The 19,763-nt window shown below is 38.9% G+C and overlaps 1 protein-coding gene across 5 annotated transcripts in view; it reads right to left on the bottom strand.

The window, feature by feature from the left end:
- NALCN (sodium leak channel, non-selective) overlaps positions 1-19,763 on the bottom strand; it is a 300,559-nt gene that overhangs the window by 57,225 nt on the left and 223,571 nt on the right. For all 5 annotated transcript variants that reach the window (XM_040487132.1, XM_040487128.1, XM_040487129.1 and 2 more), the window contains one exon: positions 10,286-10,359. In XM_040487132.1, coding sequence (XP_040343066.1) covers positions 10,286-10,359 — 74 coding nt within the window. The remainder of the gene's footprint in view (positions 1-10,285; positions 10,360-19,763) is intronic.

Below are 19,763 nucleotides of genomic sequence, written 5' to 3'. Positions count from 1 at the left end.
CTCAACCAACCAAGCCACCCAGGTACTCCGGAAAGTTTGATTTTAAAAAAGCAAAAATATATATATTATTTTGCTTAAATGAAGTTCTATTTGGCCTCTTTGCCTCTTTATGTTTTATACAAATGCATATACCCACAGATCTTATCTTCTCATTGCTCTCTGAATACACTTAAGTTCCATATACTTAACTTAGTCTCTGTATCTCCAAATGGTCTTTCAACTAGTCTACAAGAGTTTTTAAATCTCATAAATAAGAAAAACCAACAATGAAGCAGCCTTAATAGAATCACAGATAAATAGTTATGAAAATATCTAATATTTAATTACATATTTGATTAATATTCAATGTTTTGATGGTAATATATTCAATATTAATAATTAGTATTCAATACATTAACATCTACAAATACATTACATATGTTAACAGAATCTTTAATAAATTAGATGTTAATAATTTAATATTTTATTAATATTGAGTATATTAATACCTGATACTCTGTTTCCCAAAAACTTTGGGTGATTCTTACCAAATGTTTGCCATAAAGAGTTATTGCTCTGTCAGGAGGCTGACCAAAACTCAGCTTCATGGGTACCTGTGCTTCTCACCTGCAAGGTCCTTCTAGCATCCTCCCCTCCTGTGCTGGAGTGCATTCCACTGAGCGGTTGGCAAGTCTAACGGGAAGATCTGTGAGAGGCTACAAAGCACTCAGCCCCTCCAAGCGGTGCTAGTCGGGCCCAGAATGTGGGGCTGCAGGAAACTAACATGACCTCATCCAAAGCTGCTGAATTGCTAGGCTGAATGATGAAACAAGAATTTGAAAAGGAGAGCTTGTCAGATGGGAAGGAGCACTCGTGGGGTAAGATGCTAATGCTTTGCATTATTAAGCTCGCTTAGATTTCCATTTAATTGGGCCAGCTTCAGAGAGCTGGGAGCTCTGGGTCTAGACAGGGGAGGACAGAATAAGAATGAAGAGGGCCGTTTGTCCTTTCCTCAAATTTCCCTTGTCATATAGCTAATGATGTGCACAGGAACAGGTGGCCCCTTGGAGGGCTTCACAGGGGTTTAATTTGAACTCCTTCCTCTAGAAAACTCCACCATCTCCTCAGTCTCTGTAATATCAGGCTCATCTGTCTTCCAGAGGAATGTGACCTAGATGCTTCTGTTCTAGAGGAGAGCCCAGGTGTCAGTTCATCTGTCCTGAGCCCCGGGGAGGCAGCCGTGGGAGAACAGGACTCAAAAGGCCAGAGGACAAAAACACTCTCATTCAGCCTACAGCCTATGAAAGAGGAGCCCTAGCTAAGTCCTCACCGCCTAGAAGTTGCGGGGCTCCAAAGTGATGCACACACCTAAGTTCCAGGTAGGCACTTACAACCCATGCAGAAGACAATGTCACGCTTGTCTCCACCATGGCAGTATTGTTCTTCTGCTAATGGTGCCTCTGAGGGCAGGTCTATGTTCTCTTCCAGCCATTCCTCATGCCCAAATCACCAGCCTCTCTTATCCTGCAGAGATCTTGATTTAAATCCTACTCTCACTCTTCCACCTGCCAAGTCAATCAGGCTCACCTTTACCAACACCTGTGACCATGCCCTCAACGTCCCCCTCTCCCTTTTCTTTGCAACATGCTTGTCTCTACCTGTTTGGCTAGGTCTCCCAATTCTGAGATAAGACCATTTTTTTCCTGGCCCATCCAAGCAGAGCAGAGAATGTCATAGTTGCACTTGAGACATTTCAAAGACCGTGGGTCTCCATTCCCAAGACTTTCAGTCAGTTACAGGTGATGCCAACTCTGGTTGATGAGTCTATGTTATTAGTTTGGGAGTATATCCACCAAATGATGTGAACAAATGAGCTGATGATGCTTTTAATGTTAGCAAGACTAGCACAAGGGTGGAGCCAGAATGCCAACCCAGACTGGCTACTGAGCCATTGAGTAAGTGATAGACACTGCTCATTTACTCCTATGAGGTTGCTTATACCTCCACTTGAAAGGCATAAGAAATTGAGACTTTCCAAGGACTTAACCATGACTCAGAGGATTCAAAGCCAAGCATGGCTAACTGCAAAGCCTGTCCTCTTTCCACTTCTACTATACTGCCACAGCATACTCTATGTGACTATTTGGATTTGAACAAGAATGAGGTGACCTTTGTAGCTCAGAGTCAAGAAGGCCACACAATTTCAGTCCACATATGAGCTTTCCTGAGCTGACTTATCCATCAGGGCCTAAGGTTGGAGTTGCAACAGATATCCAGCAAAAGATCTTCCATGAAGACACCTCTATTAGCCCCAGATGGCTAAAGCTGGTTCCTCTCTACCACAGGAAGTTTTATGGAGAATATGGAGGGAGAGGAATGAGATTGGAGAGGGTTATGGTCCTAAATACTTAAGCTGCCCCAGACAGCAAGGATGCCTGTAGACCACATAGTACCTTTGCATAAATTGGGAAAAGAGGCCTGTTCCTCTGGAGAGATGTAGTCCTATGCCAGGGGCACTGCCTGGCAAGGAGGGTGTGCCTTAGGTACAGTGGGGGCTAGATTTCAGCTTCTAATTTCCCCTTGACCTGGCAACTCTGTATGATGCATAACATGTTTGTACACCCTGAGAAGCATTCATGAGTATGGGAAAAACAAAGGCCTTAGTGGTTGTCTATAGAGTGGATGAAAACAAAGGACCCTCTATAATTTAAAAGCATAGAGTCATAGTTAATACATGGATTTTGGAGTTACACCGACCAGGGTTTGATTCCTGGTTCTCTGGCTCCCTGATTCATTAGACAAGGTGATTTAGGCAGGTTAGCTAAGCTTCCTGAGACTTAATTTTTCCTCTCTAAAACAGAGCTAATAGTCCTTGTCTTTCAGGGTTTGCTATGAGGACCTAATGAGACAGAGGTTGTAAAATAGTACAGTGTTTAGTGCACAGTCATCTTCCAGTAAACGGGAGAGATTAGTTTCATAAGTTGTTGAGGACACATAAATATGGCTGCCTAATTGGGAAATCAGATTGTAGTTGGTATCGATGTGATACCCAAGACCATTTCTATGGTTTGTGATCTTGGGAGAAAGTACTTACCCAGTCTAAGACTCAGTTTTGTCACGCATAACATAGGGGTAATGATAGTATTTTTCCTAAATAGGTGTATTGTACAGATTGACTGACATAATACGTGTAAGATCTTAGCATCATATGTGGGTCTTAAAAAAATATTCATTATTCATTCTTTTCCCATTTCCCTTTTCCTACTCCTCTATCTTCATGTTGGGAAGGCATTTTCATGGCATAATGTAAACATAGTTTAGGGGACAAAACACTTTATTTTATGAGACATTTTAGATAAATGATTTCAATTATTAAAGTCACTCAGTAAGGGAACCATGACTATGCTCTGTATGAATTTTCTCGTCACAGTTGTGTTCACAGAACTAGAGATATTACTGAAGACTCTTCCATCTGACTAGTGTCATAATCATGTGCTCAGGGCAAATATGAACTCTTTGAGGGAATAATCTATGTGTCCGGTATCTCGGAAAATGCCTGGTGCATAGAAGATGCAGCAGAAGTATTTCTTGAATGAGCAAGTCCTTTCCTTCCGGAAGAAAATACAGCTAATGTCATTTGAAAATCTGTTTCTTAACAAATGTGTTCTGATTTTATTTATATTTAAGTAGTATAGCAAATGTATTTGTACAATTTGTACATTTGTACATAAAAATGATAATCTTAGAGAAAAAATAACCCCACAGATGTCATTAAATAGACTTAAAATTTTTTTGTAGTAAATAGCATTCAACTAAAGGCTATTCCTTAGACTTTAAAGAATTATTAATATGAGTGGATGGCAAGGAAGATTTGGTTGTAGATCCAAATATCAGAATTCAAATACTATGCTAGACTGATAATTCAAAAAAGGTTATAAAGACACTTCCTAACTAGTGAATTACTTATGGAAAACCACAAAGGGATGGAATATTCTAAAGTAATATAAAATGTTTATTTTATTCTGACATTTCTCTATGCATTCAGCCTAGCAGGAATGATAATGCATTTTTGCCTAATTTCAGGGCTCTGAATTAGAGAAATCTCAGTAGAGGCAGCGACGCTTTTGAAAGCACACTGCTATTTGTTTTGATATCTTCTGATGTAGTGAAAAGGTCACTGCTTTTTGAAGGAAGCTTTCTTTAGTGGAGCTGAACATTACAGGCGAAGTCAAAACAGAGTGAATTTAACAGCAACCCTGGATTTTACAGTTTAGGTGGTGGAACATCCTCTCTCTTGCAATCCTCTCCAGATAAGTCTTGAAAATAAAGAGAGTGAGAGAGAGAGAGAGAGAGAGAGAGAGAGAGAGAATACAGATGCCCATTTGCGCCCAGTGAATCCCCTGCAGGCAAGCAAGGGACCATATTCTCAAGTTCTGTAAAAATGCCCCACTTCTGTCTCCTTCACAGAGTTCCCATAAATATGGAGAAGTTCCTTTCTATTTCTTACAACATAGATTAATTTTCAAAAATACTACCTAGGAGAACACAAATGAAAAAATTAGAGATGACTATGCGGAGACGGCACTGGTGACTCCAATGATTCAAATACCTCAGACTCTGGGCCCCTTTCTCTCTGACTTTTCCCTTTGTCGGCTTGAATTTCCTGTTCATAGTAAAGGTATAGAGCATACTTTTTCCTGGAATAACATGGATCCTGTTTCAAACGGAAACACGGATCCCCTGAGAACTGAGACCCCGGCAGCCCCGCAGCTTAATTATCAGTACTAAGAACTCAGGCCTCTCCATCAATATGACTTTACTATTCACTCCAGGAATTTCCTGTCTCAGAATGTAAGGCCGTTAACCAATAAGTAATTTCATTGTTAGCTTCAGGAACTTTCTGAAAATCCATTCGTCTGAGTTATGGGCTAATGGACCAGCCCCTGTCTCTAGATAATATGTCACTCAACTGGTCAAACCAATCACCTAAAAATAATAGGTACTCATCAACACTCAGGCCAAGACCCTGCCCAGCGGGGCCCATCAACCCTAAACATTGTTTTTTTAAATGCTGTTTCTAGAAATTAGTTGTATTGGGGCGCCTGGGTAGCTCAGTTGGTTGGGCGTCCGAATTCGGCTCAGGTCATGATCTCCCAGTCTGTGAGTTTGGGCGCCACGTTGGGCTCTGTGCTGACAGCTCAGAGCCTGGAGCCTGCTTCAGATTCTGTGTCTCCCTCTCTCTCTGCCCCTCCCCCGCTCATGCTCTATCTCTGTCTCAAAAAATAAATAAAAACATTAAAAAAATAAAAAAATAAAATAAATAAAAATTAGTTGTATTTATTTTTAAAGGTAATACATGTATATGGCTAAAAATCCAAGGGCAGAATAGAATTGATTTCTGGAGTGAAGAGGACAGCAGAAACTCACCACTGATTTCTTTCTTTTCAGAAATCACCCTACATCAGGAAGGAAAGTGAAAAACAGACATGCAAACTCCACTGAACAACTGACAAATGAAAGGTGGAGCCAGAGGGGGTGGAAAGAACACTGCGGCACAGAGTGGCAAAGGGATGCCCTCTCTACTGTGCCCTCACTCCCAGTGCCGCCCTCCCCAGAAAAGTAATGGTATCTATCCATAACACGTACTTGTTACTTGTGTATCCGGGAGAGTCCTACACTCTTTTTTTTTTTTTCAACGTTTTTTATTTATTTTTGGGACAGAGAGAAACAGAGCATGAACGGGGGAGGGGCAGAGAGAGAGGGAGACACAGCATCGGAAACAGGCTCCAGGCTCCGAGCCATCAGCCCAGAGCCCGACGCGGGGCTCGAACTCACGGACCGCGAGATCGTGACCTGGCTGAAGTCGGACGCTTAACCGACTGCGCCACCCAGGCGCCCCTCTTTTTTTTTTTTTTTTTAATTGAGGTATATCAGGGCACCTGGGTGGTTCAGTCAGTTGAGTGACTCACTCTTGATTTCTGCTCAGGTCATGATCCCAGGATTGTAGGATTGAACCCCGTGTCAGGCTCCACACTGAGCACACAGCCTGCTTAAGATCCTTTCTCAGGGTGCCTGGGTAGCTCAGTCGGTTAAGCATCCAACTGCAGCTCAGGTCATGATCTTATGGTTCATGAGTTCGAGCCCCAAATAGTGCAGAGCCTGCTTGGGATTCTCTCTCTCCCTCTCTCTCTGCCCCTCCCCTGCTCGCTCTCTCTCAAAAAATAAACTTTAAAAAAGAGAAAAAAGATTCTCTCTCTCTCCCGCTGCCCCTCTCTTCCACTTGCATTCTTTCTCTAAAATAAAAAAAATACAAATAAACGAGGTATAATTGACATATAATGTTGTATTAGCTTATAGCACACATTACAGCATTACAAAATAATGATTTGATGTTTTGTATATATTGTGAAACTGTCTACACTCTTACATCAAGAATTCTGCCCAATATCAATCACTAACAACACTTAAACCCAAACCCCAAATCCTACAAATATCCACTCCTGACCTATCTCTTGTGAGGTATTATTAAGAGTGCTGCAGTGGGAGACTGCCTCACTGTGATGAGTATTAAATTTTGCTCTGATTGACCAACAGATTATTCAGGTGACCATTTGAGGCAGTCTATGCTGCAAAGGCAGCAGGTAAGTGAGTGGCTTAAGGTTATGGAGGAGCAGAGCCAGATGCTGGTCCAGGCCTTCTGACACCAAGTCTAGTAGCTTACGTTAGAATTAAGTGGACCCTGAGGATCACCTCCTGCAATCTTTAAATTCCTGGAAAATCAGGGATTTAAATAATTAACCTGTTTACACAGCCTGGTCTTGAGATACCTTAGATCAGGGATTTGTTTTGTATTATTTTCCCCAAATATTTGTTATTTTTAAAAGTTATTTCTAAGACACTAATATTTCATGGTATCTTCTTAAATCACACTGGATTTAAAGTTTATGTGACTTATCTCTCTGTGCACCCAAATCAGCACAAATGCCCACCTGTTGCCAAAATGATTTGGCTGAGGTCTTCTTTCTGTGTCTTCCTATAACCTTCTGCCTACCTCCCTGAAGAGGAACCTCTTAGATGAAACTAAGGACAATAAGGCTATGAAAATAGAAGACTAGGAAAATCGAGAGTGACAGAGCACTAAAACAAGTCTCTGCTGCACTTCTTTTCTGTTGTATCAAGGCAGACCCATCCATTAAGATACAGAATCTGTACCTCCTTGTCCTTTCCTTCTTTCAAAGCCTCCTTCCAAAATGCAAAGGATCATGGGAGTGGCCATTTTTCCCCCCAGCTTTACTGAGGGATACTTGACAAATAACGTTGTGTAAATATAAGGTATACAACATGATTCGACGTACATATATATCGTGCAGTGATCGCCACCAATAAAGTTAGTTAGCACATTCATCTGCTCCCATAATATAGGGTAGGCCTACTTAATGGCTTACCCTGAAGTGACTGCAAATGTTTTCCTTTTCTTTCTTTTTAATTTCTCTTGTCCCTTCTTCTTTGTTTTTCTTTCCATTTGTTGTTCTTGTTCATTGAAAAATAGCATAGAAAAATGCCCATGGACCCATAGGTATTGACCCAATCAGTTCTTGACCTTCTTACATTATAATGCAGGTACAATATATTATTATTATCATCATCATCATCATTACTACTACTATACAATTAATGAAAAAAGGTAAATACACCCAAAGAAACTGTCAGTTTGACATCTCGCCCTTAATTCTTGCAGAGACTAATGTAGCACCAACAAGGAAAACATTTTCACAGAAAAAGAGCTAAATGGCTTTTCTAAAGATCAAATTTGTATTCTTAAAAAAGTCTTCATTTTTTTCTAATTGTAGCCTCTTATTCCTGAGATTGACCAAGTAGCAGCTCTGGCAGCCTACAGTTGCCTCTCAGTTTGTAATATGCTAGGCTGTAGTAAAATGCTACTGGGTCTAGGTGTTCCTCAAATTACACAATTATTAGGCAAGACTGAAGGCGTCCCTATTCCCTAATAGTCTTAAAAATTTGGCTCAGGTAACTCCACAAATATTCTCTTTTTAAAACCACTTCTGCACATTTAAAAATCAACAGCTAAATCCCTCCCTGCAATGTTATTTAGTGGTAAAGGATGTGATTTCTAGCACGATTACATCTGTGCTTTAATATGACTCTGAGAAAACACCAGAGAGTTCTATCCATCCAATAAATTCACTTTTATGATATTGGGCACCATGACGTCAGCTTTCATTATCAAGCAGATGAGCCAAATCTGTCAGAAAAAGTCTGACTTTATTTTTCAACTCCTATAACATGTTATTATTATTATTATTATCATTGCTACTATATGATGAGTGAAAAAAGGTAAGTGCACCCAAAGAAACTATCAGTTTGACGTATTGACCTTAATTCTTGTAATGTCTGTGTTATTTCTAAGGCCTAACCCTAAGGTAGATGAATTCTTGGAAGGAGGTTTTCCAAAAACTTGTCACCTAGATAGACAATAAGCTGTTGCCCAATGGGATCCCCTTTCTGGAGAAACTTGCGTGGGAATAGTCACTGTGTTTGGCAACCCAGATCAATACGCACCATAGCTTCACCTTCCTTGTGCATGAATTACAGTCTCACTGTGTTTTGTGTGTGTGTGTGTGTGTGTGTGGTTTTTTTTTTTTTTTTTTTTGTAAACTTGGAGCAGGTGAATAAGGAAAAGGTAGTGGAAAAGAAAAACTGGAAGACCAAATTTAAGAAAATTCACAGAGAGGTGAGGCTCTGGAAGTGACTTCTTCCAGGGATGCCTGTCTGCCTGTGCTCTGAAGTCTCTGGGAGCTCCAGGGTACATTCAAGAAGGTAGTTACTCTGGGTAGGTGAGTAATGTCATTTTGGTTCCTAATTTGGTAAGTAGACTCTGAATACAGGCTCAGAGTATTACAATCCCCTCGTGGGTCCTTTGGATTGGAGGCTGAATTCTCTTCCCCGTCAGTGCATGGCATGGTCTGTCTTGTGTGAACAGAGGAGCATCTTCAAGACGTTAGGGATTGATCCTGCCAGGAATTCATCTAGTATAGTAGTTACAGCTTGATAAAGACCCTGGAGTACCATGCAGCATTCAAGGCTGGCCCCCCATGACGTTATCTGATGGCAATGCCAGGGTTGAGCCAATTGGACTCAAACTGAAATTGGGACGCAGGTTGTTAGAGATTTGCTGAGAAAGCTTCCCTTTCTCTATTTCAACCAGACCTTTTATGATCATCTCATCATATTTTGTGGTGATAATACATAATAAGCCCAGAAATGATTGTTCTCCTCTCATAAAAGGCACTGCAGCACATACTCATATCTGCACACGAACTGTCAGCAGATAAAAGATTGAATACCAGAATACTGTCTTGACTAGTTACTAGGATTGTTTTTGGCACACAAATTTCAAGTACTGTTAAAAACTCAAAATAGTGTCTCAAACCATATATATTAGCCTTATTTCCTCATTACAGTCATCCAAGTTGTGATATATACACTCTGGCAAAAACTCCTTTAATGACCATTCCTAGAACCAAGGTAGACTAGAAGACAGTCTAACTCCTTCCTCTCAGCATAAGTTGGAAAGGGTCTTCCCAGTATAAATTCATCCATTCACCTTGTCAGCCATTCTCCTTCTAGCCTCCAGTATTTAGTTGTATTGTTACATGAGTCTGTGTAATATGTGCACCATAAATAGCATTCCGAATGCTCATGCATTGTTATAAAGATCATGCTCTTTCACGTTATGACACAGTCTTGTAAAATACTCTTAAGTAGCTAGCCTGATTTTCCTTTCTGATACTTCATCAAGGCAGGTTTAAGAAACCACTGTTGAAATTACACATTTTCTTAAGCATTTTAAAATGGATATGCTTTTGATTCTTATAGGTTTTAAATACATTTACTCTTAATAGGTTAATAAATCATAATTACTTCTAAAAAGCTTACCATTTCCCCCTTAGATTGTGATTTGTCCTTTATATATCACAAAAGAAATAAAACATGGAAGAATAAAAGTAAGTTATGGTCATCTTTTTGTAAATGTTTATACTTAACGATTTATGTGTATGGGCATGAAAAGAAAAATGCATGACTGAGCTAATAAAATATTATTTTTCCAGGAAATATATAAATGATGTATTTGACATTATTTGTAACTACATAGTTACCCAGGCCTACTTTCTAGCAGAAAGTGTGTATTGATACTCAGAAAATTAGTTCATTAAAGAGAAAAGAGTTTTTTTGCTGAATATAATCCCACTAGGGTTAAATATGTATCAGTGTTTAATGGTGTTACCTTAAGATTTTAGTGACTGCAGTCTCTTTTTCTAGAAGATTCCTTGCCCTGATGCTGAAGACAGACTTGCGAAGCTGAAAAATTGTAAGTGTGGGTTATTAGTTTTGGAATGTGAAGGGATAATATACTGACAAATCATTACATACATTATATAGAGAACAGTATTAAAACATCAAACATAATTTTTTTTTACTGACGCATCATTATATGAGTGATTCTATTCTTTAATTTTACCTTCTATTTTTACTTTTATTTGGGCAGAAATGCAAACAAGCTTGTGAGGCCACACGTCACAACTATGGTGGTGATACACTGGCTGTGCTCATTAGTAATAATGTCTTACATCTGAATAGGCTTTTCAGTATCCAGAGAATGTAGCGTTGAGACAAATATTGGACTGCTTCTTGCTATCATCCAGCAAACTGTTCTCTAATCCACTTTACACCTGTTTCAGGTTCTTTTATTTTTTTTAATGTTTATTTATTTTGACACACACACACACACACACACACACACACACACACATGCACAAAGTGTAAACAGGGGAGGGGCAGAGAGAGAGGGAGACACAGAATCCAAAGCAGGTTTCAGGCTCCAAGCTGTCAGCACACAGCCTAACATGGGGCTCGAACCCATGAACTGTGAGATCAGGACCTGAACCAAAGTCAGATGGTTAACTGACTGAGCCACCCAGGCATCCCCTGTTTTAGGGTCTTAGCCTGTGACTTGGTACTAATCTGAATGATGAGTTCAGAAGTTGCTTTGTCCACTGACATGGAGACAAATGAGATGAGCTTTCAAGGTTGCTTCCTAGTTGGCAATGATGAAATTATTCCAGGGAAAAGCGCTAAGATAAACAAAATCCTGGAGGCTGCCTATAAACCAGAAGATTCCTCAAACTCAGCTCTGTCCTGCCTGATAGTTGCAGAAGTCAGAGGGGTGACAGGTGCGCAGGAAACTCAAGTGGGCAATCAGAGGGCAGAGAAAGAACAGGGAAGCATGCCGATCTAGGCAGATTCATAATAACAAATAACTAGGAAGGGTAACTCCAATAGTCAGACCAGAGATAACACTTGGACAACGTCCTGCTCATCTTTTTTGTTTTTTTTTCATCTTTTTAAACATTTATTAATTTTCAAGAGACAGAGAGAGGCAGAGTGCGAGTGGGGGAGGGGCAGAGAGAGAGGGAGACACAGAATCCGAAGCAGGCTCCAGGCTCTGAGCTGTCAGCGCAGAACCCGACACGGGGCTCAAACCCACCAACTGTAAGATCATGATCTGAGCTGAAGTCAGACAACCACCTGACTGAGCCACCCAGGTGCCCCACGACCTACTCATCTTGATCAGTAGATCAGGTTAGATTTTCTAAGCACTTAGTATGATATTAGTGGCTATTAGAGATACAGCTTACCCACAAATCAGAATTGTTTACCTGAATCGAAAAGCCTAGTTACAAAGGCAAGGCTATGATGCATGAGGTTACCAATAAAAAGTAGACAGTAAGGTGCTGGCTGCTGTGTCCAGCAGAAAAGATGAGAAGGCTGCATGACTTCGGGTGGGCACAAATAGCTGTATCTGAAATAGCAAAGATGTCACTGAAGAAGTGGACACTGCACTAGGCCTTGAAGGATGGTTCAGATTTTCATAGCAAAGGAGGCTGTGGGCAAAGGACTGCAGTTGGAAATGCATGCGTGGGGCAAAGAGATCCAGCGCAGATGATATGCTTCCATGCTGAGCTCGGTGGAAGAAACACTGTAAGGCATACTGTGTTTCCAACAGATTTGAGGGAGGAAAAAAAATGAGCAGGAGACAGAACAACTCTGTATCCAGTACAAACAGACTGTCTAATTTCTTTTAAACAACATAGTGACTTCAGGTACAAAGTCACAGAGCTCCATTCTACAACAAACAAGCCTATAAACAAATACTGTACTGTCGACCGACATGTCCATATGGCCACAGCTGGAGAGGAAGTGACAGGCACAAACTGGTCTTTTCAGCCACACCTGACAACCTAGATAACACCATATCCAGCAATATAATTTTTGTATTTCAAGAGAAAGATCATTGAACACATTGGCAATTTCCCTCATATGAAGAAAGATGGAGCACTCTTATATTTTCAATAATGAAAAACTGAATTGGTTTTTTTTACTCATCAGAACTCATGGAAGAATAAGTTAATGTACACACAAGGAAATAAGGGTGGATGCCATTTTTTTCAGAAGTTACATTTTTAGGGTAGTGCACGGAAGGCTGTTTACCATGATGGATCCTAAAACTTTCTTAAATCTCCTCCCCTCCCCTTGTGAGGTGACTTTGGGCATGGATTTAACCTCCTAGAGCTGACAGCCTATCTCCCAAGGAATGTTATTTAAAGTCATTTGCAGAGACAGAAGGGTCTCATCATGGTGGTGTTTTTGCCCTTTGGTTCCTAAGCACACATATTGTCATGGGAAAGGCCCGGGCTACGGAGGCCCCAAGACTGCAGGTTTGGGGAGAGGTCTGGACCCCACTCCCCTTATTTCATCTCTGAAGGACACTGACATGCCTTAGTCATCTTCCCCTTAGTGAAGGTGATGGTCTGAATTCAGTCACCTACCTACTGCCCTGTAATTGAGCAGCTGACACTTAACACAGAGTTCTTCATGTTAGAAAAATACCTTTGCAGAAACTGGGGATAATATTTATTATATTGATTCCAAAATTATTTCTGTGCCGTCTAAGATTGCTAAAGGGCTGCTGGATCTCCTTTGTCCTAAACCCGAACTAGTTAAAGTAAAATACACAATTAATCTGTACGAGGAACTTCCTGAGAACTGATTTTATAACAGCAGAGGTAGCAAAAGAATAAATACTCTAATAGAAGAACTTCAGATTCAGCCTCAGGATCTGCTGATTGATCGATTGGCTGATTTTTTAAGTAAGCTCTATGCCCAACATAGGGCTCAAACTCATGACCCCGAGATCAAGAGTCCCATGCTGCACACACTGAGCCAGCCAGCCAGCCAGCCAGCTACCTCTAGCTTCAGGATGTTTTAAAAGAAGAAACATTGACATCTACATCTATCTGTCATCTATCTATATCTAAACATATATGATAGCCCAGATATGTATTTAGTTATATATTTTAACGGTTCTTTTTTTCTAGTAAATAAAGAAAGTCTATAGTGATTATCTAGTACCCCTCCCCTTTTCATTATTTCTGTAGTAGAGCTTTGCACATTTTTTTTTTTTTTCTGCAAAGGACACTGTCTGCTAGTCCCAAGTACTCAGAGCTATGCTGCTCTGCAGTGCCCTCTTCTGGCTCCAAAAGATACTGACAGTCACCTGAAATGATCAAAATAAGGAATACAGAAATCAATTTCAGGATAAGTAATTTTAGACCTGAAGTTTAAATTACAGGTAAGGCAGGTGCCAGTAAATGTTTCTTCTGGATGTAAACACATCAGACATGTAGGACTTAAAGGGAAGGGTATGGATGACATTACATGGAGTCTGCACTGAAGAAAATAAAAGATTAGTTGAAAAAGCCCTTTTTGGTGGTTTTCTTTTGTTTGTAAATCTAATACATCCAACTCCAGAAGACAAACATTCTCTGACTGAATTATCAAAAATACATTTAAACATTCAAACAAGAGACACCTGGGTGGCTCAGTCAGTTGAGTATCCAACTCTTGATTTCGGCACAGGTCGTGGTCTTAGGGTTTGTGAGTTCGAGCCCCACATTGGGCTCTGCACTGCACTGACGGTGTGGAGCCTGCTTGGGATTCTCTCTCTCTCCCTCTCTTTTTCTGCCCCTCTTGTGCATGCACTCTTTCTTTCTCTCAAAATAAATAAACTTAACAAAAATTAAATGTTCAAGCAGCACAGAGATTTTTTTTGTCTTAAAATTTTAATTTAAAAGGTATTTTCAGAACTATGCACTTTAACGTGAAATTCAGGAGGTTCAAATTTGCAGTTATTTGTGGTTGAATAATTCGGAGCTGAAGGACACAGCAATGGATGGATCTCGCTGATTTTCTGGCAATTTCTTTAACATCTTTTAATCTACAGGTACACCTCCTGCCTGCCGCCCCCCTCCCCCAACCATAGTTGAAGGACCGGGGGCATGTCACCTGGAGCTTCCAGGAGTGTGGATTTTCCCAAGTGCACATTCATGCCATAGTTCACATGCTCCTCTGTCTTCTATACCTCTTGCAAATTGGTAGTTGGACCCAGAGTCTCATCTGGCTCATACTTGATGGTTTTGGCAAGACCACAGGTGGTGGTGTAGCTTTTCATCAGAAGGCACACAATGTCTGATTGTTCCTCTTTTTGTGATGTTAGTAGTATTGATGTCTATTGCTTAGATCATTGATTCATTCAGTTTCTAAAATTGACATTTCTTTCTCATTTATTAGTTGGAACACCTTTATAATGAAGTACTTCCTCTCATGCACTATTTGGTTACTCATTAGTACAGTTCATATGGAAAAGGCAAAGTAAATGTTGATTCTTTACCTTTACTTATTCATTTTTTATGTAATTAATTGGTTTTCTATCATCCTCTGAAGGTGACCAATTAGTTGTTTCAAAATGTCATTATTGGGGCACCTGGGTGGCTCCATCGGTTAAGCGTCCAACTTCGGCTCAGGGCATGATCTCGCAGTTTTTGAGTTCGAGCCCCGCATCGGGCTCTGTGCTGACAGCTCAGAGCCTGGAGCCTGCCTCAGATTCTGTGTCTCCCTTTCCCTCTGCCCCTCCCCTGCTCATGCTCTGACTCTGTCTGACTTTCAATAATAAATAAACATTAAATTTTTTTTTTAAATAAAAAAATAAAAATGTCATTATTGACTTAAGGACTTAAATATATTTGGTTTCAATCCATTACAATTATCCTCATGTGAAGTCAAAGAGCATTGGGAGATTTTTCAAAATGGCTCATGGGTTCTTTTGGCCTGACTTTAATAGTCTTTGTCTAAGCTTCCTTGTTATTAGTATGGCCAGATATCCCTAGCTCATCTTGTATATGCCTCCTATTCCAAATTACCATTTTTCTCCAAAAAGCCTTGGTTCATTTATTGAGAAATGGGTTTCAAGAACACAATTTAGTGATACTCTTCGCTACTGAGTGGGTCACTGTTTTGAGGGCTTGGCCTGATTTTATTCTGATATTTTCTATTTAAATTCAGGACTCTGCGCTTTTACCTAATCTCTTCCATACGACATCTGTATCTCTTCTGTTTCTATATCCTCCCACCCCACATCAAAACTCTTGATTATCAAATATACAGAGATAACAGACATTAGACTATCTGCCAATTACTCATTATTTTTATTTCACATTTCATAGGCACTAGTCTTAGCATTACAATACCTATTCTAACACAATACAACTAATGGATATTTAAAAAATGAATACATTCTTCCCATTTTCTCTCATTTGTACACTTGTACTATACTCATATTAGCAGAGCAAATAGATATTGTATATTTTTCTCTTTATTTTAATCCTCATGTGGTCCTAGTTAGTCATACACAGTTTAAGAATGTTTGCCACCTGTTCTTATGTTAATGTCTTAGAGTCATTTTTGGAATTCATTTTGGTTGTTTGAAGCATGTTTTTTAGTAATTTCCTCAGGAAAGACTCATAGGAACAACATTACTTACATTCTTACATCTTAATAGTAGTTGTTTTCTTTTCTCCTTTAAACTTGAGAGGTGGTTTTCCCAGACATAAGAAAGCTGGATGACATATTCTTTTCCTGGGTATCCTATATATGTGATTCTAATTTCTTCTGACATAAAACATTCCTGCCAAAAAGTCTGATGGTAATCAAATGTTCTTCCCTTTATAAGTCACTTATTCATTTTGAGCTGATGCCTATTTTTGTTTTATTTTATTATTATTAGTATTGGTTTTAAGTTTTTATTTAAGTTCCAGTTAGTTAACATGTAGTGGAATATTGGTTTCAGAAGTAGAATTTAATAATCCATCACTTACATATAACACCCAGTGCTTATTACACCCTCCTTAATGGCCATCCCCTAACCACCTCCTCTCCAGTACCCCTTTGTTCTCTATAGTTAAGAGTGATATATTAAAGATATATGTTAAACATACATATGTATATAAATTTTAAGTTATTACATTATATTATTATATTATGATTATAATACTAATTATAATATAATGTTATAAAAATATAATATATATAAATATATAATACATAAAAATATATAATATAATAATTAATTATAATATAATAAAATAATATATTAAATATATATGTATATATAATTTTTTAAGTCCTGTAATTTGTCTGCAATATGTCTTATTTTTGGTCATTTGTTATTGATGTTTTCAGTTCCAATATATAGTTTCAAATCTTTTTACATTTCAGAAAAGTTTAATGCTGTTCTGTGCTATGGCTTTTGTTTTCTTCTTTCAGGATCTTTATAATACAGATCTGGGACCTTCACTGAAATTCTTTGATTTGTCAGTTTCTTTCAAATAATTTTCATTTCTTTCTTCATTTCTTTTTGATGTCTTCAAATTTCCTCTTTTTTACTTTCTAGTTTTCTAAAGGCATCATCTGATGTATGTAATCACTTTATGTTCTGCCTAGTTTAGTCTTCATTGCTTTTACTAATATAGTTGACCCTTGACCAATGCAGGGGTTAGGGGCACTGACACTCCATTCAGTTGAAAACACACACATAGCCTTTGACTCCCCCCCCCAAACTTAACTGCTAACAGCCTACTGTTGACTGGACACCTTACCAATAACACAGTCAACTAACACATTATTTTGTATGCCATATGTATTATATACTGTATTATTACAATAAAGCAAGCTAGACAAAAGAAAATGTTATTAAAAGCATAAAGAAAATACATTTACAGATAGTACTGTGCTGCATTTATCAAAAAATCTGCATGTAAGTGGATGTGCACAGCTCAAATTCATATTGTTGAAGAGTCAACTGTACTTCTTTCCTGAATTCAAGCACCTTATGTATGAATTTCTTACTTTTGTTGCTATTCTAGTCTTATGTAATCTGTATGTCTTTTTAAATTTTATTTATTTATTTATTTATTTTTAATTTACATCCAAGTTAGTTAGCATATAGTGCAATAATGATTTCAGGAGTATATTCCGGTAATTCATCCCCTATGTATAACACCCAGTGCTCATTCCAACAAATGTCCTCCCTAATGCCCCTTACCTATTTAGCCCATCCCCCCAATAGCCCTTCCAACAACCCTAAGTTAGTTCTCTGTAACTAACAGTCTTTGAACTGTGAACAGTTGAACAGTCTTTTATGTTTTGTCCCCCTCCCTGCTTTTATATTATTTTTGCTTCCCTTCCCTTTTGTTCATCTGTTCTGTATCTTAAATTCCACATATGAGTGAAGTCATATGATATCTGTCTTTCTCTGATTGACTTATCTCGCTTAGCATGATACCGTCCAGTTCCATCCCCATATGTCTTTTAACTCATTTTCCCATATAATGCTACAGTTTGAGCCATTGGTAGGTAGGTCTTTAGGGTAAGTTTCACTCTATTGGGACAGTATTCTGCTCCTTATTCTTTGTCTCTTACAATTCTTGTAGGGAATTTGGCTGTGATAAATTTCCATTGCTCATGCTTACACACAGTTTTCCTGAACACCTTAGTATTTCCTTCTAGCTTCAGAGTGTCTTCTTCTGTGGTTTTAACATAGTGAACCATATGGCAGCCTTCTTTCTGAGATTTCCTGGCTTTGTTATGGGGAGCAGACACCACCAATTTTATCTGGATCTACTTTTCCCCTCATCACTCTTGTCACTGGCCTGTCAAGTTTGTTTCCACTCCTGGATGTTTTTCTTTGTGTGGAGCTAGGCAGGTGTGGTCCAGTCTCAAAGACATTACATGCCCTGTAACTAACTTGGCTTCCTCCCCAACAGCACCAATACTATGTGTTATACCCCAAATTCATGTGTTGAAGCTCTAGCCCCCCAGTGTGAAGATATTAGGAGAAGGGGTCTCTGAGAAGTACCTATGTTTAGAGGAGGTCATGAGGATAGTGCCCCGTGATGGCATTTGTGCCCTCATAAGAAGAGGAAGAGACCAGAGCCCTCCCTCTTTCGGTCATATGAACACGCAGCCAGAAGGCAGTCATCTGTGAACCAGGAAGAAGAACCAGACACAAATCTGCTGACACCTCGATCTTAGTTAGGCTTTCCAGCCTCCAGAGCTCTGAGGGATAAACGCTTGTTGTTGAAGTCACCCAGTCTGTGGTATGTGTTGTAGCATTCCAAACAGACCAAGTCACCTTGCAAACCATGTGGCTATTGTTTTGTCTACAGCTGCTTTTACTTGTGGTTTGTGGATTACCTAATTTTGTTGTAAATATTGTCTATGGAGTTTGGTTGTTATCTAGGTATTCTATTTACTTTCATGTTATCTAGGTATTCTATTTACTTAATTCAAGGAGATTAAGAAAACTATGCCAATGCTTCTATCATTATGCCGGAAGACTCCTTACGTATTTTTTTGTTGAATTTTAATGCAGATTTATCATTTTTATTTGTCTTTTCAAAGAACAAAATGTTAGTTTTACTAATATTACTTATTGCTTCTTTTTCCCCTATTTGATTAAAATATACTTATTTTCCCCTTCCACTGTCTTAATATTTTCTTGGTTGGTATTTTTATAAATTCTTGAGTTAAATATTTGGATGATTAGTGCCAGCCTCTATTCTTTTGCTAAATATGCACTCAAGGGTATAACTTTCCCTCTAAAAATGCCTTTGGTTGCTTCTCATAGGTTCAATCTACATAGTGTTTATTAGTTTTCAGTTCTAGAAACTTTTTATTTCCATGTGGTTTCTTCTATGCTGTCTAAATTATTTAAAAGTGATTTTTAAATTTTGAAAGGTGTTGGTGTTTTCTGGTTGTTATTTAGTTTCTAATCTTATTACACTTCCGCTAAATAATGTCTTCTCTAGCATAGTGATTTGGTTCATGTTTAGAATTCCTTTGTGGTATGTAAGTGGTCATGTTTTGTAAATCATTTAGGTGTGCCTCAATCAAAATATGTGCTCTTGGAGCGCCTGGGTGGCTCAGTCAGTTAAGTGTCCAACTTCTGCTCAGGTCATGATCTGAGCTGGTGACTTCGAGCTCCATGTCGGGCTCTGTGTGGACAGCCCAGAGCCTGGAGCCTGCTTTTGATGCTGTGTCTCCCTCTCTTCTTCCATCCCCCACTCATACTCTCTCTCTCTCCAAAACAAATAAATAGAAAATTAAAAAAAAAAAAAAAGAATGTGTGTTCTCAAGTCGCTAAATGAAGAATTGTATAAATGCCCACTACGTGAAGCTAGTCAACTGTGTATTTCAAATATTGTAAATCCTTATTAATTTTCTTGGCTCTTTGATCATGCGCTAAGGTATCTTACACATATTTGTAATTTAATTTTCAAATTAATACTCATAGGTATGTGTTATTATCT

This window comes from Herpailurus yagouaroundi, unplaced genomic scaffold (genome assembly GCF_014898765.1).
Source record: "Herpailurus yagouaroundi ecotype Mexico unplaced genomic scaffold, PumYag 164, whole genome shotgun sequence".
Taxonomy (NCBI): domain Eukaryota; kingdom Metazoa; phylum Chordata; class Mammalia; order Carnivora; family Felidae; genus Herpailurus; species Herpailurus yagouaroundi.
The sequence above is the reverse complement of the archived record's forward strand: the minus strand, read 5'-3'. Positions and strand labels throughout refer to the sequence as shown.